This window comes from Symphalangus syndactylus, chromosome 22, assembly GCF_028878055.3.
Source record: "Symphalangus syndactylus isolate Jambi chromosome 22, NHGRI_mSymSyn1-v2.1_pri, whole genome shotgun sequence".
NCBI classification, from domain to species: domain Eukaryota; kingdom Metazoa; phylum Chordata; class Mammalia; order Primates; family Hylobatidae; genus Symphalangus; species Symphalangus syndactylus.
The window spans coordinates 16,508,207-16,525,224 of record NC_072444.2 but is presented as its reverse complement, the minus strand read 5'-3'; the positions used below and the strand labels follow the sequence as shown (position 1 = coordinate 16,525,224).

The 17,018-nt window shown below is 39.2% G+C and overlaps 1 protein-coding gene across 12 annotated transcripts in view; it reads right to left on the bottom strand.

Moving 5' to 3' along the window:
- The window catches only part of EIF4G3 (eukaryotic translation initiation factor 4 gamma 3), a 369,656-nt gene that overhangs the window by 116,563 nt on the left and 236,075 nt on the right, over positions 1-17,018 (bottom strand). For 11 of the 12 annotated variants that reach the window (XM_063631630.1, XM_055261042.2, XM_063631629.1 and 8 more), the window contains one exon: positions 11,728-12,564. In XM_063631630.1, coding sequence (XP_063487700.1) covers positions 11,728-12,564 — 837 coding nt within the window. Of the gene's footprint in view, positions 1-11,480; positions 11,633-11,727; positions 12,565-17,018 lie in introns of those variants that run through there. The other variant, XM_055261043.1, reaches the window with a different exon arrangement.

The window sequence follows — 17,018 nt, the reverse complement described above, 5'->3', positions numbered from 1 at the left end:
TTATGTCTAAAAATAATGCATATACCTGAATTAATTAATACTTTATTGCTAAAAAATACTAATGATCATCTCAGCCCTCAGCAAGGTGTAATCTTTTTGTTGGTGGAGGGTCCTACCTTGATGATGATGGCTGCTGCCTCATCAGGATGGTGGTTGCTGAGGCATGAGAGTGGCTGTGGCAATTTCTTAAAACAAGACAACAATGAAGTTTGCTGCAATGCTTGACTGCTCCTTTCATGAATGATTTCTCTGTATCATGTGATACTATTTGATAGCATTTTACCCAATCCTCTCATACCTTTCCGCTGTTTTATCAACTAAGTTTAGGTAATGTTCTAAAACCTTTGTTGTCATGTCTATAATGTTCACAGTATCCTCACCAGGAATAGATTCCAACTCAAGAAAGCATTTTCTTTGCTTACTCATGAAGAAGCAACTCCTTATCTATTCAAGTTTTATCATGAGATTGCAGTAACTGAGTCACATTTTCAGGCTTTAGTTCTATGTTTTTGTTTTCTTAGAGATGGAGTCTCACTACGTTGCCCAGGTTAGTCTCAAGCTCCTGGCCTCAAGCAATCCTCCTGCCTCAGCCTCCCAAATGCTGAGATTATAGGCGCATGCCACCATGCCTAGCCAGGCTCCACTTCTAATTCTAGTTATCTTGCTATTTCCATCACATCTACACTTCTTCTACTGAAGTCTTGAGCCCCTCAAAGTTATCCATGAAGGTTAGAATCAACTTCTTCCAAATGCTTATTAATGTTGATATATTAACCTCCTCGTCCCATGAATCACAATTTTTTTTAAGAGACAGGAATCTTGCTGAGGTGTCTCCTCTTTTGTGCAGACTAACTTTGAAGTTCTGAGCTCAAACGATCATCCCACCTCAGCCTCTTGAGTAGCTGGGACTACAGACATGCGCCACTGCACCCACAAATATTTTTAATGGCATCTAGAATGCTGAAATTATTTTGGCTATTTGGTGGAGAATAAATTTGCAGTAGGGGCAAAACTGGAGCCAGGGAAATGACAAGCATCCACACATAAGTGCAGGGCTAACTAAGGCAGAAGAAGGAAATGAAGAGGAGGGAACAAATGCCATGAACAAATCAGATTTCCAGGAGGTTTTTAATTTAGTTTGCCCAGATCCATCACAGGAATCACTATCTATGGCAGCTATAGACATACAAAATGTACTTATTAAATAGTAAGGCTTGAAAGTCAAAATTACTCTTTGATCTCAGGTTACTAGGTGTGTTGCCAATGTGCAGTAATATTTTGAAAGGAATCTTGCTATCTAGGCAATAGGTCTCTACAGTAGGCTTATAAGAGTCGATAAGCCATGCTGCAAACAGATGTGTCATCATCCAGGCTTCGTGGCTCCATTTATAGAGCATAGGAAGAATAGATTTAGCAGAATTCTTAAGGGCCTTAGGATTTTCCATATGGTAAATGAGCACTGGCTTCAAACTGAAGTCACTGGCTGCATAAGCCCCTAACGAGAGTCAGCCTGTCTTTTGTAGCTTTAATGCCAGGTATTGACTTCTCCTCTTCTCTTTCACTGTGAAAGTGCTGGATGGGGCCAGGTGCAGTGGCTCACACCTGTAATCCCAGCACTTTGAGAGGCCAAGGTGGGCAGATCATGAGGTCAAGAGATTGAGAACATCCTGGCCAACACGGTGAAATCCTGTCTGTACTAAAAATACAAAAATTAGCTGTGTGTGGTGGCGCACACCTGTAGTTCCAGCTACTCAGGAGGCTGAGGCAGAAGAATCGCTTGAACCCGGGAGGCGGAGGTTGCAGTGAGCCAAGACAGCGCCACTGCACCCCAGCCTGGCGACAGAGCAAGACTCCGTCTAAAAAAAAAAAGAAAGTAGGTAGATGGTATCTTCTTCTAACATAAGGCGGTTTCATCTACAATGTCAGTATCTGTTGATTTTCAAAAAATATTGAAAATGTGTAATTTAGGGTAGCCACTATCATCAATTATTTTAGCTAGATCATCTGGATAACTTCCTGTGGCTTCTCTATCACTTGCTGCTTCCACCTTGCACTTTTATGTTATGATGACATCTTTCCTCAATCTCACGAGCCAAGCTCTGCTACCTTCAAACTTTTCTTCTGCAGCTTCCTCACCTCACTCAGTCTTCACAGAATTGGAGAGACTTAGGGCACTGTTTTGGATGAGGCTTTGACTTAAGGGAATGTTGTGGCTGGTTTGATCTATCCAGACCACTGAAACTTTCTCCATGTCAGCAAAACGCTGTTTTGCTTTTGTATCATTTGTGTGATCACTGGAGCAGCACTTTAAACTTCCTTCAAGAACTTTTCCTTTGCATTCACAACTTGACTGTCTCAAGGGGCCTAGCTTTCAGTCTGTCTCAGTTTTCAATACATATTCCTCAGTAAGCTTAATCATTTCTAGCTTTTAATTTCAAGCGGGAGACATATGACTCTTCCTTTCACTTGAACACTTAGAAGTCACTGCAGGGTTATTAATACCCTAATTTCAATATTGTTGTATCTCACGAAATAAGAAGGCCCAAGGAGAGGGAGGGAGAGAGATAGAAGAACTGCTGGTTAGTGGAGCAGTCAGAACATACATATTTCTCGATCAAGTTTGCCGTCTTACATGGTTCGTGGTGCCCCAAAACAATTACAACAGTAACATCAAAGATCAATGATCACAGATCACTATAACACATATAATAATGAAAGGTCTGAAATATTGTGAGAATTACCAAAATGTGACAGAGACAGGAAGGGAGCACATGCTGTTGGAAAATGGCATTAACAGGCTTTCTCAACACAGAGTTGCCACAAACCTTCAATTAGTAAAAAAACAGTATCAGTGAAAGCACAATAAAGAGAAGTGCAATAAAATGAGGTACGCCCGTATACTCAGAAGACTCCTACTATATGGCGCTTTTGAAATAATCTCCGGGCTTCTAGAATACTGGTGGATTACTGTAGCTGACAATGCAGAGGTATGACAGGACATGGACACAAGAAGATCTTGTGGTAAAACTTGAGAAGCTTAGAGTTTATCTTGCAGGATATTTCCCCCAATCCTTCACAGCATCCTGAAGGGCTTAAAAAGACGTGAAAGAGGAGTGACAAAGCTAGATCTGTATTTTTAAAAGATTTTGGCCACTTGGTGGAGAACAATTTCAAGTGGGGGCAAAACTGGGACCAAGGAAATGACAAGCATCCACACATAAGTGCAGGGATAAGGCAGGGGAAGAAGGAAATGGAGAGGAGGGAAAAAATGTCACAAATACATTAGATAAAACCAGGGCACCGGCCAGGCGTGGTGGCTCACACCTGTAATCCCAGCACTTTGAGAGGCCGAGCCGGGTGGATCATGAGGTCAGGAGTTTGAGATCAGCCTGACCAACATGGTGAAACCCCATCTCTACTAAAAATACAAAAATTATCCGGGAGTGGTGGCACGCAACTGTAATCCCAGCTACTCAGGGGTCTGAGGGAGGAGAATCGCTTGAACCTGGGAGGCGGAAGGTTGCAGTGAGCTGAGATCACACCACTGCACTCCAGCCTGGGCAACAGAGTGAGACTCCAACTTGGCGGGGGGGCGGGGGGAGGGGGGGCGGAAAACAAAAACAAAAACAGGGCACCCTGTGAAATGACTGGATGGGAGAAAAGGGGACTCAAAAGGGAGGTTCGTCAACAGTGGCTTCAGGGTTTTAGTTTAATAAAAGCCAGTGTATAACCTGAGATGAAAGAATAGGTTTAGAGGAATAGGTGACTGGTTTAGTATTGGATATACTGAATTTGATATGACTCTGAGATTTCCAAGTGGAGATATCTGTCAGATAATTGGAAATTTAAGATTGAAGTTTAGAGGAGGAGTTGGGACAGAGATAAAAATTTGGAAATCCTACTTTGGCCTCCCAAAATGTGAGGATTACAGGCATGAGCCACTACGCCCAGCTGATGGAACTGTTTTATATTTTGACTGGTGTGATTACATGGCTTTCTGTGCTAGTCAAAACTCACAGAAATGAATGCTAGCTAACAAGGGTGAATTTTACTGCATATAAATTACACTCAACCTAACTTAAAAGAGAGAGAGAAAGAAACCAATAGTGGTAAAATGAGGCAAAAAGACTAGGAAGATAAATGTGTGTCTACTGATGACCCTGCTGAGGAAGATTCCACTAGCATATTAGGAGCATAAATCAGACTATATGTTAGTTGAATAGTGAAAAGAATAGTAGAAGAAATGGTAGACTACTATTCTTAAACAGTTTGGGTCAGAAGAAAAAGATACCATTTAAGTGGCAGCTAAATGGTTATGTGGGACTCAGACAGCGTCTCTAGCATGAGACAGACAATAAGAAGATGGTAGAGAGGCAGTGAATACATATGAGACTGTAAGAGACAACTAAGAGAACCTGATGGTTTCAATATAGCCAGGTTTGTAAGGGGGCAGAAAGTTAAGGCATACCCAGTGTCCTCAATGTTCTCAATAGAGAAGGAGACGAAGTCATGTGCTGCAGGTGAGTAGCACTTGGCAGAGTATAGGATTTTCAACAGAAAAATCATAAAAATAATGGTTGGGATGGACAGTGTGAATTTGTAGTTGCACTCACACCACTTATAATGGTGTGATCTTCTCCAGTAGTGCTCTGCCTACTGGAGTTTAATAGACAAAGCAGGAGTTATAGTACTGATTCAAGGGTTTTGATAGGTATGTTTTGCAAAAGGAAAAAGAGGAAACTCACAGATTTTGTACAGGGTAGCTCAAATAATCCTCCTCCTCTTTGCTCAAATCTTACCTCCTACTGAGGCCTATGACTCTGATCATATTATTTAAATACTACAACCTGCTGCCCCTTGGCATTCCTCACCCGTTTTATTATTTTTACAGCACTTAAAACTTTCTAATACATCACTAGGGCAGGGATCTTTGTATTACCCATTCATAAATCTCAAGTGCATGGAACAATGACTGACACACAGTGGGCCTTCAGTAACTACTGTGGTTCAAACAGGTGGGCTTTCATGTTTCACTATGAACCTAGGTCACAAGCATAAAGTATAACTGTCAAATCCTGAGGTAATTTTGTATTGACATACCATCTCTGAAAGATTAATAGAAACATGACGTATAAAGGAAGGGGCTGTAATTCTCCTGTGAGCCTGAGAAAGATGATTTACCATTCTGAGGATTATTTTTGTCATCAGCAAAACAGAAATAACTATATCCAGGAATAACTGTTCAAATCACAAGAATAACGCTTGAAATGCCTGGGAAGGCCTTTGGAAACAGAAAAATGTACAATAATTTTTATTATGATTGTGACTAAATTACCAAGTATTTTAATACAGTAATAGAAAATGAAGAAAAGAAATATATTGAAGGAAATGTATTTTGGGCATTTTTATGTATTAGTAGAGAAAATTATCTTTTTTCTTAATAAAGTCTTACTAAATTTATCTTCCTTATTTTGGCATACTTGTGCTTTTGTTTTTTAATTCTAAATTTTTAAGGATACATAATAGTCATACATATTTGTGGGGTACATGTGATATTTTGATAAAAGCACATAATGTGTAATGACCAAATCAGGGTTATTGGGGTATCCATCACCTCAAGTGTTTATCATTTCTTTGAGTTAGGAACATGGAAAGTTATCTTTTCCAAGGCAATCAGGAAAAGTTCTCAAGGCAACTGTGTGCAAGGTAATGATGGATATTGGAGAAAGGGAAAACTTATAGTAAGACTAGGTTTTCCTGAAGAGGTTTTCTTTAGACTGAGGGAGCACAGCTCTAGGCTGACTGAATTACCTCCTCTGGAAACAAGTCAGTACAATAGTCCTTTGTCGTGGAGGAGGATTAGTTACTAAGTGTGGGGAAAAGGGAGCTACATTTTGAACAAAGTATATCTATTCAGGAAGATGTAGAACTAAGTTAATATCCAATGACTGAGACTTTAGGGCTCATGTTGAAAGACATGAACTACTGTAAAAAAAAATGGGGAGATCTATTCCACATAAAGAGGTAAGCAAGAACTATGTAAGGGACTTGCCAAGAGGCTCAACTAACAGGTGTCTGGGCTCATTCTGCAGTATATAAAAGAATTTGACCAGCATCAGTATTTTCCAAGGAATGCCTAAGAGTTTACTGGGGAGGGCAACAAGAAAGTAGGAATGAGATGGCAGAAACATACCTTTTAGGCAGCTTTGTTGGAAATAGTTTACAAACAAGGTGGAGAAAACCTTTATTTATCCCTAAGGATCATTCAGACTGAAGCCTCTGAAAACTGAAGCCAATGTTCCTTGCTTTAAGGATCACTCTGCTGGTTTTGGTAGATGACAAAGAACCAGGAATGTGTAAGGAGTCCTGTTTCCATGTTTCCAGAACACGTTTCTGTCGAAGCTAAATTATAAGGATGCACAGTAGTATTAGGCCAATGGGACACTCTAACCATTGGCGATCTACTTTTGGCCCCAGCAACTAAATCTTCCAGAGATATTTCAAATATGTTTTAGAATATGTAAGTTGAGCAAAGGTTAGAATAAATTTTATTATTTAAAAGATTAGTCATTTTTAGTTAAATCTAGAAAACTGACAGACTTTTGTATCTCTGGTTTTATGTTTGCTATGTTTATTTCTTTGAAAGTACTCTGAATACTCTCACAGTTGAGAATAAAGCAAGTGTTATTAAAATATTTTTCTTGCACTGAAGTATGCTCCCTTTATACTTCAGTAAGTTTAAACTAAAAGAGAAAGCAGCAACTTGACTGGCTACATGGATCAGTATTTTGTTAACATTACCAAAACATATAATCGTATCTCCATTTGAGAAATAAACTTCCTATGTTATATTCTATAGAATCTGGAAACCGTCCTACATCCTTAGCTGAGCTTACGAGAATATAAGGTAAACTACAGGTCAGTGGCTGATGCCATCCTTACATTCCTGGGGGTGTAGGAGGATGTGCCAGTCTCTATAACCAAGGAATTTGTATTTTTAACACCCATAAGAAAAGAGAGATCTTGGATCCCTGCAAAGTGGGAACTTGGAACTGAGATGCTCACATAAAGCTCTGAGACTCCTAAATGGGTGACATGCTCAGTGAAAAGATAGCTTAAAAAAGAGAGAGATGGGTCGGGTGCGGTGGCTCACGCTTGTAATCCCAGCACTTTGAGAGGCCGAGGCGGGCAGATCACGAGGTCAGGAGATCGAGACCACGGTGAAACCCTGTCTCTACTAAAAATACAAAAAAATTAGTCGGGCATGGTGGCAGGCGCCTGTAGTCCCAGCTACTCGGAGAGGCTGAGGCAGGAGAATGGCGTGAACCCGCGAGGCGGAGCTTGCAGTGAGCCGAGATGGCACCACTGCACTCCAGCCTGGGCGACACAGCGAGACTCCGTCTCAAAGAAAAAAACAAAAAAGAGAGAGAGAGAGGGAATAAATCAATGAACCAACACGTGATGATGAGAAAGGACATTGTTTCAACTGGGTGGAGAGAAGATTGCTGTTACCCTGAAAATTAGTATCCATGCCATAGGGTATGGCTGTCCTTAGACTTTCGGATAGAATTGTAGCTTTAGGACATTAAACCCAGATTTAGTTCTAACAAACATTAAACCCAGATTTAGTTCCAGCAAATGCTTTCCCCAAGACATGCAGCAGATAAAGTAAACACAAATCTGCTTCAGAATAACTTGCCATCAATCTACATCCAGGAAAATTTATCTGGGTAAGTTCATAAAACAAACTTAAAAAAATATACATTAAAAATGTACTATGAGCAAGAGCCAAAAAAATACAAAATAAATTAAAAATTAGAAATCTCCCTCTGCCTAAGAAAACTTAAATAATGGTTTTATATCTGATATAGGTAAAAATAATAAAGTCATAATTCTTTTAAAAAGTGGGAAAGTTAATGTTACATACTATACATCATATACATTCCTAAAATTGTAGAAAACAAACTCCTGGATGATTAACGGGGAATGCTTTCCCACAAGTTCAAAACACTCCTTTTCCCCCCCACCAGATATACAGAATAAACAATAAAAATTCCCAAGACTTTAATATATCATCCAATTAATATCTAGTTTTATGCATTTAATTATTGAAGTGACGGTGATATTAAAAGTGTGGCCAATAACTGAGGTTTTCAGAGTACGCTGAAGATACATACACACCAAAATCTAATTTTACAGAGCTTGTTCTTCAATCTGAAAACAAGTGATTTTTTTTCTTTTTTTTTTTTTAGACGGGGTCTTGCTCAGTTGCCTAGGCTGGAGTGAAGTGGCGCAATGTCGGATCACTGAAGCCTCCATCTCCCAAGTTCAAGCAACTCTACCACCTCAGCCTCCAGAATAGCTGGGATTACAGGCGCACCACCACTCCTGGGTAATTTTTGTATTTTGAGTAGAGACTGGGTTTCACCATGTTGGCCAGGCTGGTCCCAAACTCCTGACCTCAGGTGATCCACCCTCCTCAGCCTCCCAAAGTACTAGGATTACAGGCATGAGCCACTGCGCCCGGCCTCAACTGATGCATTTTTATTCACTCCGAAATATGATCTAGAATAGTTACAAGAAAATGTTTTGCAGCAGAACTAAAAGATACCATATCCCTTATGTTATAACTTTACTGCTTTAACCAACTATGTCTATACCAACCGATATAAATGTTATTTATGTATCAGGTTTCTGAAGCCAGCTTTGAGGTGTTTCATCCTCAAGCAGAGACAAGTAAAAACTATTCTCAAAAGTCACCACCAAAAGACTCACAGGCAAACCAGACTGTTTTGGTGTTATGATTTATTAACTTCTCAAAGTAAACGGCTGTTTTGATTTATTAACTTCTCAAAGTAAACAAGGTATAATAAGTGAATATTACGTGAATAAGTGCACATAAATTGTACTCATTAAGCATATGACCACGTCAGGTGGATATACTTAAAGACTGGAGGTAATTTTAATTTTCATTGTTGACTTTCGTGACAAAACCATTAAAAAATATTGGGACAGAAATGAATGGGTCAGAAATGCTTCTGAGGCTTTATAATTTACAAACTGCTGGCCGGGCATGGTGGCTCATGCCTGTAATCCCAGCACTTTGGGAGCCTGAGGTGGGCGGATCACAAGGTCAGTAGTTCGAGACCAGCCTGACCAACATGGTGAAACCCTGTCTCTACTAAAAATATAAAAATAAGCAGGTGTGGTGGCACACGCCTGTAATCCCAGCTACTCAGAAGGCTGAGGCAGGAGAATTGCTTGAACCTGGGAGCCAGAGGTTGCGGTGAGCCAAGATTGCACCACTGCACTCCAGCCCAGGCGATGGAGCGAGACTCCATCTTAAAAAAATTAAAAAAAAAAAAAGCTAGAGTTGCAGGGGTTCTTGAAGTTCATTTACTGTTGCATTTTGAAGACTATTAAGATGTACAAGGAAATTATAAAATTTGTAGTTCCCTTAAAAACATAGGTTAAATAATCAGGAGACTAGAAAAATGCCAAGAAACTTTACATCCCAACATCACAAACCTATCATTCCAAGTCATGAAAAAAACAGTTCTTTCTTTTCTAAGTGCTCTCTGGATTACCACTGAAAAGTCTCTACTCTTTGATCAAGGTGCTGGTGTTCACAATACTAATATTGAGAGCATCTGCATTTCAAACAAATGTACCATGGTATGAAAATTATTTAAACCAAAATTCTGTTTGCCCATCCATCCCTGGGCACTGTCTTGCAATATCAGGCCATCTAAGTGGTGAACTGATTTTAAAAAAAAGAATGTATGTCAGAAATGAGTGAAGTATGATTTTGATGCATGGTCTTTTCACTTTACACTTATTTCAATTCTGAGGTATGGTTTGTATCTTCAACTTATATTTCCTATGATTGTTTTGTTTTTCTTTGCTTTTACATTTTAAAAACATTTTTGTTCATTAGTTTCTCTCATTTTTGTAACTATGGTATCACTACAAATGAAAATGAACAGTGAAGCATTGAAGTGTCAAACAAATTACCGTTCTCCAACAAACAGGTGTTCTTTGGAGGGCATTTACCTACAGCCACACCAACACCAAGTTGTTTTTCTTTTTCTTTTTTTTTTTTTGAGATGGAGTCTCCATCTGTTGCCCAGGCTGGAGTGCGGCAGCACGATCTCAGCTCCTGCAACCTCTGCCTCCCAGGTTCAAGCAATTCTCCTGCCTCAGCCTCCCAAGTAGCTGGGACTACAGGCCCACACCGCCATGCGTGGCTATTTTTTTTGTATGTCAGTGGAGATGGGGTTTCACTGTGTTGCCAAGGCTGGTCTCAAACTCCTGAGCTCAGGCAATCCACCTACCTCGGCCTCCCAAAGTGCAGGGATTACAGGCGTGAGCCCGGGGATTACAGGCGCCCGGCCCCAAGGTTGTTTTTCTAAAGGGTAACTGACAAAACAAGGTCTAAGGTCATCTCTCCACCAAGGAAGAAGTTTCCTAAAACAGTGATGGCACTATGAATACTGATGTCAATGGAAGCCAGATAGTTGAGGAAACAAGTAATTTACAAAGATTTATGAAAAATTTCTCACTGTTCCAAATGCCTTGCATTGTTTTCTTTCCTGCTGTGGCTCATGGTGTTCTACAAGATGTTCTGCAGTTCCAAGAAGCCAGACACCTCTTACAGACACTGATGAGGAAATTGTCTCAAGAACTGAGCTGGGTAAAAAAGCCACATCTCAAAAGTAGGGATCAGCTTTTGGGTTTGTCAAATTTCCTTATTACACACCTCAAAATAGACAAAAATACTGAGGATGTTGGTGACCAAAACCTATTCACTGCATGTCAAGGATCAACTGCTGGAGGAGCACTCATTTATCAAAAAGCCCAATTTACATACGCATTACTTAATCTGACAGGCATACAGAAAGGAAATTATACAGCACACGGCAATGTTGCAGAAGATACGCTGTGCTGAGTTGTTCAAAGCCAAAACTTCAATATTCCTATCGGCTAACTTATCCTAGAATAGCTGATAAGCCTCAGATAACTTTTGATTAAACTTACAATAACCCAATGGTTAGTTCCTAAGGTCCCAGGTGATGCTACATTAAAAAGAAATAATTTGAACTGGGAAGAATATTCCAAGGATATTAATGACCATGTAAAAATGTACACAAAAAATAAAACTGTTTCAAAAGGCAAAGTGAGAGAACGTTAAGCTTACCTGCAAGTGAATCAACAAGAGCATTATATTTTCAAAATTAGTTATAAACCTTTGATGTTCTGACTGCTATCTTCCTACATCCAAGATTTAAAAAGTGGTCATGCATAGAGGAGTTCCTTTAAGTTTAGGACTGACTGGGTTTTAAAATTCTAGGAAGACAGAATTAGGGACTATAGACCATCCTGGTTTTTTGTTTTCTAGCCCCAAAGCAGCAAAATTAAGCATTGAGAAACCGATTCATATGAATGAGGCAATAGCAACAACAACAACAAAACCCAACATGTTTCGTGACATATACCTTGGAGGCATTTTGTATATTTGGAAATTCTCATTTGCATTTTTAGACAATGGAGTAACTCTTTTGCAGGTTGTACTAAAACACAAACACACCACTGAAGAAACCAGACTAGGAATTTCAGCATTCATTCGATGTTTCTGGAAGTCAAGGAAAGTAGCCAATTAAAAAATAACTCAAACACTGCCTCTTCTTCATGTTCAGCAAGCATGAGATTAATCGCAGAATGGCTTACCTGGGACAGGGCTCCTTGAATTTAAGTTTTGAGAATCCAAAATCTCTTCTGTTTGCCCATCTGCTTCTACCTCTATTTTGTTTTGAATCTCTTTTGCATCTTCACTAAGGCAAGTTCTTACGCTCTCGTCCTCCTCTAGGACTCTCTGGACTGTGATGGCAGCACTCGGAGAACTAACAGTAGTGGCGGCAGCAGGAACAATGACTGGAGTGGGAGGAGGAGAAGCTGGAGGAGTTGGAGGAGTTGGAGGAAAGGAAGGAACTGTGGAAGGGATGATGGGAGCTGGGATACACTCCAGTTTCATTTCTTCTGGGGGATTTTCGAGAATCTCCAATTCAAGAGTCAATGGCAATACTTCCTGTTTTACTATTTCCACAATGCTCTCTGTGGCTGATAATTTTTCGCTAACTCCATTTATTTCATTAATTAGGTTAGTACTAGAAATCAGTGGAATATCATTAGGTGCTACACTACAAGGTTTCTTGCATATATCATCATCATTTTCATTTGTTGGTAAAGGGTCTGATGTTTCTGTGCAAGATGTGAGGCTGGGTATAGGAATTGTGTCTTCTCTTGAGGATGAGAGTTCACATCTGTCATCTATAGCAGTGGTGAATATTGGTTGGCTACTAAGAGCAGAAGAGGTGGGGGCTGCAATTGTACTTCGAGCAATAGAAGAAACAGTGGTAGGTGATGGAGGCAGAGGAAGCTCTGCTATGGATACTATTGCAGTAGTTTCAGACGCCTGGCCTTCTTGTTCTTTCTTCTCTCCACTGAGGACTAGCCTAAGGACTGGGGAAGGAGACTTTAACACTGGATCTGGTTTTGGCTTCTCCTCTGGGGAAAAAAAAAAAAATAAGTTTTAAGAGTAATTCTTGGATCAGAGACTATGTATTGCCTTGGGCCAATTCTTTCAATCTCTTACCCTAAATTACAGGTAGCAGAATAGAGACCAATATATTAGACTTATTCTGGTATGCCAAAAACATTGTCTCTTTTCTTTTTTTACTTAAACCTACTGTTTACTTGGTATCCAATACATAAAGTCTGTTTTGGAGTAAAAGAAGGAATCTATTCACCAAAAAATTATATCAAGAATACAACCGAAAAGCTCATCAAAACTGAAGCTAAACCATTCTTGGTTTGGGAGTGAGGCTTTTCTTTAAGGTAGGAAAACCTTCATTTCTACCACCTCTTGTTCCCTAAAAAATTTTTTCCAAGGATATATTATAGTGGCAAAACAGTACAAGGGCAAACAATTAAAAATTAAATTATTATAAAGGGACTGATGTTAATTTTTATTCTATATATTTTTGTATTTGGGGAGATAATTTTTATTTTAAAAAGTATTACTTGTATAAAAACTCAAGATAAAGCATCACATTTTATTTAATGAAATTATCAGTGAAATCAAGCTATTCTCAGTAACTGATAAAAATCAGTTTCTAAATTAATTTACCCTTCAATTCTCAATGGAAGTATATAACCAGAAATAATGTAAGGTATAAAAATGGAAATTGCTGGGCTTAGTGGCACATGCCTGTAATCCCAGCTACTCAAAAGGCTGAGGTGGGAGGATCACTTGAGCCCAGGAGTTTGAGGTTGCAGTGAGCTACAAATGCATCACTGCACTCCAGCCTGGGCGACTGAACAAGACCCTGTCTCTAAACAAAACAAAATTTATCTTGTGCCTTTACATGTAAAACAATTAAGGAGAAAACAAAGTTAATACACAAATAAATCCAACGAAAAAGAAAACTTAATATACATATAGTATGAAAATGCTAGTATTTCATAGTATGAAATAGTTTGATATAATATACAAAAATGCATCTGTGTATATATAGAGAGAATGAGACAGAGAGAGAAGAGAAGCTGGTCATCATAATGAGGGTACCAGAAAAATACAAGGAACAATAATTAACAATAATTTCCACATTTTTATTAATAAATTCCAGGTAAATTGATATGTGATTCATCCCTGAGTGGAGGAAACCAAAGGAGATTTAGACTGGCTTCCAGCCTTGTGCTTCCTTGGCACAATAAACAGGCTCCATGGAAAAACATATACTCATGAGTATGTTTATCAAATGACAACAAAAGATTCAAGCACTACTAAAAGACAACCTAAACTGAGACTACTTTCTCCAACAGAATTTTTTATGCATCAATGAAAGTGAGTCTTTACAATAAACTGTAATTATGTGAAAGCAAATATGCAGTTTATCAGATAAATAGGTAGTAAATATTACCATTAAGATATTATTAATTCATTCACTGTAATGACACTTATTAGCCTTAAAATATACTTTTATTTATAGGCACCGAAGCTGGTGCTTCTAAAATTGGACTTTTCTTAGTTACCGTAGTGATGAAATAGAATCAATAGGCTCTCATTGCCAAATCCCTCAGACTAAGTTGACAGGGCAACAGACAAAAATATTTCAGGAAAACGTGTCTCTGTGTGTGTGTGTGTGTGTGTGTGTGTGTGTGTGTGTGTGTGTATGTTCGTTCTAGATGGAACACGCCATATATAACAAATATGTATTTATCAAAATAACTTTGATGAAAATAATTTCCAGCTCGCTGGAGTAACTGCTAAATAAGTCACCCAGATTACATAATACCACTGTGAAAGCTTATCAGAATAACACCCTTTATGATCACTGACTGAAACCTAGATGGAGTAAATTTAAAAATAGGGCAGGGTGTGATGGCTCGCATCTGTAATCGTAGCACTTTAGGAGGCTGAGACGGGAGGATCTCTTGAGCCTAGGAATTTGCGATAAGTCTCGGCAACATAGTGAGACCTTGTGTCTACAAAAAATAAAAAGGTTAGCCAGGTGAGGTGGCGCAGACCTGTAGACCCAGCTACTCGGGAGGCCAAGATAGAAGGACCGTTTGAGCCCAAGAGGTTGAGGCTGCAGCAAGCTGTGATCATGCCACTGCACTCCAACCTGGGCAATAGAGCAAGACGCTGTCTCAAAATGAAAAAGGGAAAAGAAAAGTGGGGAGAACGGGAGAGGGGGAGCAGGGGAAGGGGGGAGGGAGGCGGGGGAGAGAGAGAGAGACAGAGAAAGAGAAATTGATTCTCACATTAAATATCTAATAAGAGTATGTCAATTCAATTATTAATGTTGGGAAACAATTTCTGATAGTAAAAAATCAAACAAAAGTAGACCCACGACTGATAACCTTCTACACACTCTTCAGAAAAATCTAGTACTGAAAAAATTAGGCCAGGCATGGTGAGCTCATGCCTGTAAATCCCAGCACTTTGGGAGGCCAAGGGGGAGGATCACTTGAGCCCAGGAGGTCTCAAACTACAAGACCTCATTTCTACAAGCTGGGCATGGTGGTGTGCACTCGTGGTCCAGGCACTCAGGAGGCCAAGGTGAGAGGACCACCTGAGCCCTGGAGGCTGAGGCTGCAGTGAGCTGTCATCACACCACTGGACTTCAGCCTGGGTGATACAGCAGAGTGAGACTATCTCAAACAAAACAAAACAAAAAAATTGTGAGTTCTTCATTCTAAAATAAAAGTCCTTTAACCCACTAATTAAAGCTTTAATACGGAAAGCTGAAAACACTGTAGAGCTAAATTAAAAAAAAAACAAAACAAAACCATTTTATCCCTCTAAAGATTTCTATTATAAAAAGTTTGGCCATCTTTAAGGAATTTGCAGGAATTCCAGCTTTAAGAATTTTAGTAATAATTGTGAAAGGGTTAGCAAAGATAGATGTCTAGAATATTTAAGGCAACACTATAATACAAGAAAAAAGGAAATTAAATGTTCAACAATAGAGATTCATTAAAGAAATGATAATCTGGGCATATAATGGCATACTATGCAATATTTAAAATATGTTTTTAAAAGAGTATTTAATGATATGGAAAGTTGTTTGTAATAAAAGATATGTTTTGTTCTGTTTCTGAGACAGAGTCTTGCTCTGTCGCCTAGGCTGGAGTGCACTGATGTGATCTCAGCTCACTGTGACCTCCACCTCCCAGGCTCAAGCAATCCTCCTACCTCAGCCTCCCAAGTATCTGAGACCACACGTACGAGCCACCATACCTGGCTAATATTTTTATTTTTTGTAGAGGCAGGGTCTCGCTATGTTACTCAGCTGGTCTTGAACTCTTGAGCTCAAGCAATCTTCCTGCCTCGTCCTCCCAAAGTGCTTAGATTACAGACGTGAGCCACCGCATCTGGCAAGAATTTTTTTTTTCTTTTCTTTTTTAGTGGGGCACAAAACTGTATGTAGAACCCAACTTGGTAACTTAAAAAAATACTTAGTACTAACATATGTGCATAGGGGAAAGTCAGTTTATTAATAATGGCTTTGAGTAATCAGACACATACTTTTTCATTTTGCTTAGCTGTAGTTTCCATAAAGAGTGCCAAATTTATAAGAAGAATAAAATTCCTCCCTTTTATTCTCATATGGTGGTGGAATCAATGACCAAGACAGGGGTGTCTTTTGGTTGTCACAAGTCTCTCAATGACTGAGAAGATGCTACTGTCATTTAATAAGCACAGAGAGGAATGCTGAGCATCCTGCAATTTGAGGTACAGTCTCACTTGACAAAGAATAGGTCCTAAATGCCAACAGAGTTCCAAATGAACAACACTGCTATGAATGGTTGAATTACAAACAGAATACCATTCACTGAACACACTAGGTGCTTTCAACAGGCACTAAGATTAAGACTAAGGCACCAACTAACTTGTTTAATTATCCATACCATATCCTCAATACAATGGATTTAATGTTCTTTCTCACTCAGTAAATAGCAATCATTTCAGCTGTGTACTATCAATAGCAAGCAAAAATTTTAATTCATTCAACAGTTGTTCTCTCTACAAACCAATGTGAAGTACTCCCTATGTCTTCATAAGGTGCCAAACAAATGTAAAATGGTAGATTTGTCTGCAACTTTGGCCTTCATGTAAATATTCTAGCTGTTCACATCAAAAACTCTGAGAAACCAGAAGCTTAATAATGGCAGCTAACATTTGTTAAGCACTTATTATGTGCCAGGAACTCGGTCAAATACCATACATACACTGTCCCTTTTAATTCTCACAACCATGATTGGGGTAGAAATTATTATTTGCCTATTTTACAGATGAGGAAACTGAGGGTTTTAGAGATCAGTCATAGGCCCAAGGTCATATAAGTAGCAAGTGCTCAAGTCTGAGAATGATTTCAAAGCCCACATTCTTACAACTTTGTGGAGGAAAGGGGAGGCTTATGGAAACAGAAGTACTTAAGTCAATCAAGCAGGAG